The sequence below is a fragment of the Cyphomyrmex costatus genome, unplaced genomic scaffold, assembly GCF_001594065.2.
Source record: "Cyphomyrmex costatus isolate MS0001 unplaced genomic scaffold, Ccosl1.0 scaffold898, whole genome shotgun sequence".
Taxonomy (NCBI): domain Eukaryota; kingdom Metazoa; phylum Arthropoda; class Insecta; order Hymenoptera; family Formicidae; genus Cyphomyrmex; species Cyphomyrmex costatus.
In genome coordinates this window covers 11,721-18,278 of record NW_017280481.1, presented here as the reverse complement: position 1 = coordinate 18,278, position 6,558 = coordinate 11,721, and the positions used below count along the sequence as shown (strand labels likewise).

Here is a 6,558-nt window from a genome sequence, read left to right as displayed (position 1 = left end):
CATTTCAAAATTCATTGCTATTTTTGAAGTTTCGTATATATTTCGCATTTGGAGATAATCTTCCATCATTAAATGATTTACAGCATTGACAACTCGAAAAAGACATTTTTTTACTGTAGATTTATGAATTCCAAATACGTTGCCCACAACACGATATTCTGCACAACTCGCTAATTTATATAAAGCGACAGCGACTTGCTTTTCGACTGATAAAGATTCTCTTGATTTTAACAGAAGAGGCTTAGGTTCCAAAGCAGGTCTTAATAAAAAGCACAAATCATTGAAAATTTTTGCAGACATTCGGAAACTCTCTATCCAATCTGAATCTGTATATGTACATAGCACTATTTCTTGCCAAAAATGATTACTTCTCGGCTTCATCCATATGCTCTTTTCAATGTGTATCATGTTAAAATACATTTCCAAAATGTTAGGGGTAGGAAACATCCTCACATACTCCATAAACATTATTTTCTGTATCTTGCACAATTGTTGAATCCTGTCCCACATTTTTTTCCGCATAATTTTCAAAGAAAGCGTATTTCTTCTATTTTTAGTTAAAATCATATGATGAAAAAACATAATATATTGTTGCAAATGTGACATTTTATACATTCAAATATATCGTTATACAATAACACTTAAAACACTGTTATTTAACCTCAACAAATTGATGCAATCGTGAGTATAATGCTGTATACGGAAATAATTTGTACAAAGTACGACAGATGGCTCAATTAACTCGGACCAGCGTGGACTAAATACGACCCTGTCAACTTTTAGGTCTCTTTCGGTGTAAACGATTAGTAACTAGACCTACTTTAGGTCACGATATAGATCAGGTCGCTATCAGGTCGCTGGGTGTAAACGTAGCCTATAACCTCCACACCGCATGCACCTACCCAACCGTCGGAGTCGATCGGTTCCGAGACAACGACGTACCCGACGCTCGCGCCGCCTGACCGAAATCATTCATCGGAGAACCGAGACACGTCGCGAATTCACTCGGGCCCGCTGAGTCTAAGGGCCGTATTCATAGTCAGTTCTTATATTCAAGTCCGTCTTAAGCATAGTCTTAAGATGGCGTTTTGATTCATAGTCACGAAACAAGTAGATACTTGAGAAAAATCTCAAGGCATAGCTTGTCGAAGACGATCTTGTTTGAAAGCATCTTGATGTGATTCATAAACAGATCTCATTTCATATAAGCATGAATTTAAGATTACCTTATTACTAATGAATTCATAGTCGATTAAGATTTTCTTATTTGATATATATATAGTCAAATAAGACGCATCTTCGTCAAGTCGAGGTAAAAGTGGTATTAAGGTAGTCTTGTTTACTGTAAATCTGACAATTCGCGCATGTGATTGAATAATCTTGCAACTTATCTGACAGATAAAATTTACGAAAAATGGAACAACCGGCCCTTAATATAGAAATTGAAAATATTAGAAATATTGAGCTAAATGAAATTGACGATATCGATTTTAATAATGATGAAAATATTGTGCGTGTACCAAAAAGATATATTAGAGATTGGCTCAATCCATTTGAATTTTATAATAATCGAGAATTTAAAAGGCGTTTTAGATTCAATAAAGAATCTGTATTGCATGGAATTTTACCTAACATCGAAGAAAGACTTGCAAAGATTAATAACCGCGGCCTTCCTGTACCTCCGGTATTCCAACTATTAATTTGTCTACGGTTTTATGCTACAGGCAGTTTTCAGGTTAGAAAATAAAATATTTAGAATGTAATAAAGTATTTAAAAAATGTGTATATAATACATATAATTGCATATAATAATTCTTTTGAAGTTCTACAGGTAATTACTTCAAAGATATATACAATGTCAAAGGGTTTGGGGGTTATTGCCGTGTTGTGATTCATTATTATTAAAGCCAACATTTCGTGAATTTTGCCGTTTTCTTCATCAGGGTAAGGAACGCACTAATACAATATCAGCGCATTCCTTACCCTGATGAAATAAACAGTAAGGTTCACAAAACGGTTGACAATGATAATGAATTACGGCGATAATCTGCAAACCCTCATCTGATGACATCTTTAATGCATATAATAATTGTATATATATCGTAATATTATAATAACATTTTTTTAGTATACAAAATTTAATAATTCCTTTGAAAAAATATACAAATATTTTTACAGCAAGTACTTGGAGATACTGTAATTGTCTCACAGCCAACTGTGTCAAGAATAGTATTCCGAGTGTCCGTACTTTTAGCAAGTCTCTTTCATGAATATATAAAGATGCCTTCTACACCAGATGCTATAAGAGAAAATCAAAGACTTTTTAGAGAAATTGGACGTCGTGATGGAGGTATTGGTTTACCTGGCATTGATGGAGCTATCGACTGTACACATGTACGTTTAACTAGTACCAGATTTCAGAATATCGACGAAGTTTACAGAAATCGAAAAGGATACATGTCATTAAATGTACAGGTATGTATTATATATGTATATATGTGTATATGTATGTATAAATAAATAAATAAATAATAAATAATGTGTATATGTATGTATGTATAAATAAATAAATAAATAAATATAATAAATAATGTGTATATGTATGTATGTATGTATAAATAAATAAATAAATATAATAAATAATGTGTATATGTATGTGTGTATGTATGTATAAATAAATAAGTAAATATAATAAATAATGTGTTATTCTCTGTTCCTATTGTTTGTGCTTTTTGTTGTATTTGAGCAGTATTATTATGTATATTCTACCATTAAAAAAATATTATTTTTTAATGTAGGCTGTGGTTGGACCTAGAACAGAGTTTTTGGACGTTGTTCCAGAATGGCCTGGTAGCCAACATGATAGTAGAATATTTCAGAATTCCAGAATATATATGAGATATGTCCATCGTGAATTATCAGGTACTCTAGTTGGAGACGCTGGATATCCTTGTCTACCCTTCCTTCTTACTCCTCTTCAAAATCCGCAAACAGACGAAGAAATTGAGTGAGTATTAGGACTCAGACACAATAAAAAGTACAGATAATAGTTAGAATACGATAATAGATTTCAAACTGTCAAAAACCATGTATAAATGCACAGCAATTTCTAGTATAAAATCTAGTATTGAAATCTATTGCCTGTGTGTTATTCCCTGTCCCTATTGCCTGTGCTTTTCATTGCTGATTGAAATCTCTTTCTTCTCGTTTATCTATATTTACAATTAGCTCTTTAATTTTACTACCTTTAATTACAGAATGTAATATATTTCTTATTATAGTTATAATATGCTCCATAAAAGAACACGTCAAATAGTAGAGAGAACATTTGGTATTTTGAAGCGCAGATTTCCGTGCCTAAGTAGAGGGTTGACCAATAAGTTAATCTGTTCAACTACAATTGTAGTCGTCTGTGCTCTATTACATAATCTTTCATTGATTTATAATGATGTATTACCAGAAGAAGAATTACTAGAAAATGACGAAATGGAAAAAATGCCAGTTGATTTACCCCATTGGCAGCCGGGTGAAGGTCTTGCAGTTCGAGCAGCACTCATTGAAAGATTATTTCGATAATTTGTGTTATATTCAGTAAAATAATGAAAAATATAATTAGTCAAAACAAACTTTATTTCAAACAAACTTTTTTTTTTGTTATAAACATAATATTTTTAAATATAATAATATAATACTATGTATCTTTGTGTCTTTGTATCTTTGTATCTATGTATCTTTAATAAAATTATAAATATTCTAGTAAATTCACTCGCTTTTATAATTTTCACTTTGTTTCAAGATACAGAATCGACTCCCGTTTCAAAATAAAATCTCTATACCTACACATAACTCTGTATACGTATCTCTGCAGTATTGCACAAAATATATCAACTTAAAAAACTTTATGTATGTGCAAAAATAAAAATAAACTTAAATAAGTATAACTTATAGAATCTTCGAGCGCACTGAGTTTTGATCGATTCAAAATCAATTACTTAATGGCGTATGCACATGCTCTACTTTGGTTTTTGGTTGGATAAAATTATGGTATATATACCTCGATTCAATGGACTTCAAGCAAAAACCAGTGCACTCGAAAACGATCATAGAATTATGCTTTTTTATTTTAGTTTCAGTCCGTATTCTATTATATATTATAGACGCATATATTTTTCTTGTTCTTTTTGTAGTTGTAATTCGGCTAGTTCGGCCTTTGCAGTAGCTGCTCGTATATCTAAAGCGTATAATTCCTTTTGAAAATTTTCTTTCATCGTGATCATTCTGTTTTCATGACCTTTTCGTAAATTCGCCATTTCTTTTTCGTCTTCCATTTTTATCCTTTCAATCTTTACGACATTTTCATCATTATCAAGATTTTCTGACGTATTTCTTCGTATTTTTACTGGTTTTGTAGTTTGTGAATAAATGTTGTCTAAACTTGTTCTCTTCGAAAAAGACGCTGTAAATACAATAATATTTAAAATCATTTAGACCAACTCCGATTAACTTTAATCGACAATTAGATTCATTGAAATTAACCAATTGTCATTTCGCTTAATGACAGATACGATTGGTCAATTCCAATGGATCTAATCGTTGATTTAAATTAATTGGAGTTGGTCAAAAGGGCCTTAATCAAGATTATAATGGTGCGTCCCGATGGAAACGGAATATTTGTGATTGGCTAATGCTCGTTTTCACCGATGTTTCGAGCAATAACCAATCAGAATAATTCTATTCCGCTATTTCTTTCTCCAACGGGATGCTCCCTAAGAATTATATTTTATAAAAAATATTATTTAACAATTATTACATTACCTTTATTTAAAACGTCAATCTTTTGATTCTCTTTGTCTACAGTCTTTTCAGTTATTCTTTCACCTGAAAGAACACAAGTCAAATAACAACAAGTCAAATATAATTTACTTATAAATTTAAACTTCAATTATACCAAGAGGTTTGCGCGTTATAGTCTTGTCTTTCTTCATTATTAATGCCAACGTATCAGCGCACCCCTTGCCCTGACGAAGTGAACGGCACGGTTCACGAAACGTTGACATTAATAATGAAGAAAGACACGGCGATAACCCGCAAACCTTCTGGTATACTTGAAGAAAATACCCATGAAAGCCGTAAAAGCGTAATAAATTTAAACTTTTGGACGTGTGCGCATCAATTACCGCATCATATTTTTACATTTGAATTAGCTAACTTATATTACTTATAAAAGTTATTATAGCAAACACACACAATTTTTCTCAGTCCTAAACGATTATAATATATTAAAATAAATAATATGTATAAAATAAACTATATAAACAATAGTTAATACAATTTTGTAAAACCTTTTCTATTTTATTATTTTTAATTCGTTTTAACTTTACCTTTTTGTACTTCGTCATTAATTTCATCAATTAGTATAATATTATTATCTTTTTCTGTATCATTTTGTAAAATATGAAAAATATCTTCGCTCTTTTCTGAAACATACATAAAACAAAATTCTGTAATAAACATTAAAATTTATAAAATTTATCTATCAAATATTATTTTATTTTGCAGTTATATCATATATCAGATAATAAAAGATGTTTAAACATTCTTTCTTATTTATTCCTCTATATCTATGTATATGTACAGTGCAAAAGTTTCTGGCCAGTCACATTTCGTATTCTAATTTATAAAAAAAAATCTGATAAAATTTTAATTATATTCGAGTGTTAATATAATATGTGGGTAACGAATCTTGTACTAACATTGGATAATGATTAAAATTTTATCAGGTTTTTTTTTAAATTATAAAATGTTACTGGCCTGAAACCTTTGCACACCACTGTATATATATTTATTAATATATTTTTCGAAACTATTTACCATCAATTTCACTTTCTGTCATATTTGATGTAAAAATAACAGGAGCTGTTGTCATGAGATGTGGTGCTATTGTGGCTATATCGGGATCAATATTTATCTCTGGAGGTGGTGGACCACCACCAGTTGCAAAACGAGCCTGTTTTTCTTTGGTTAACAATTCTCTCTGAGTCTGTTTCAAGTTAGTCCACAACTTTTTCAATTGTTGTAATGTACGCTATAACAGGAAAAAGATTTTTATTACTGTTAAATATGTGTTGATGTAAGACAACCAGCTCTACGTAGATCCAGGATATCAGTGAAAAGAGTTAACCTAAGAGTTAACCTAAGAATGATGAAAACAACGTACACTTGAATATAACTTTTATTAACTGCCGCGTTACTACGCTCGGTTTTTTGGAAGCGACTACAATGCGCACGGTACGCAAGCCGGCAGACAACCAATCCCACGGCACGACGCATGCGCAAGACAACAGGCATGGAGGAAGAAAATATACAGGGCTTACTTCAATACTTCCGCCGCATACATATTTCCCGTACTTGAGCATTCTAACAATCCAATGCCTTCGCAATGAGCTAGAAAACGATTCCGCGATAGTGCTTTAGTAAGGATATCCGCACGCTGTGTCTCGGAGGAAGTCCAGACTACGCGCAAAACTCCTGCCTCTGATATCTCACGCAACTGATGAT

The 6,558-nt window shown here is 31.6% G+C and overlaps 1 protein-coding gene across 1 annotated transcript; it reads left to right on the top strand.

The window, feature by feature from the left end:
- Positions 1–1,414: 1,414 nt before the first annotated feature.
- On the top strand, positions 1,415–3,011 carry LOC108781735 (putative nuclease HARBI1). The gene is made up of 3 exons (XM_018549801.1): positions 1,415–1,735; positions 2,179–2,475; positions 2,799–3,011. Exons 1-3 carry the CDS (start codon positions 1,415–1,417, stop codon positions 3,009–3,011), a joined length of 831 nt encoding a protein of 276 aa, XP_018405303.1.
- The last annotated feature ends 3,547 nt before the right edge of the window (positions 3,012–6,558 follow it).

Bases quoted from the DNA above. Each gene is read 5' to 3' on its own strand.
- LOC108781735 (XM_018549801.1), top strand. From the start codon at position 1,415: ATGGAACAACCGGCCCTTAATATAGAAATTGAAAATATTAGAAATATT. The intron at 1,736-2,178 runs GTTAGAAAATAA...ATATTTTTACAG, and splicing joins ATGCTACAGGCAGTTTTCAG to CAAGTACTTGGAGATACTGT. The intron at 2,476-2,798 runs GTATGTATTATA...TTTTTAATGTAG, and splicing joins ACATGTCATTAAATGTACAG to GCTGTGGTTGGACCTAGAAC.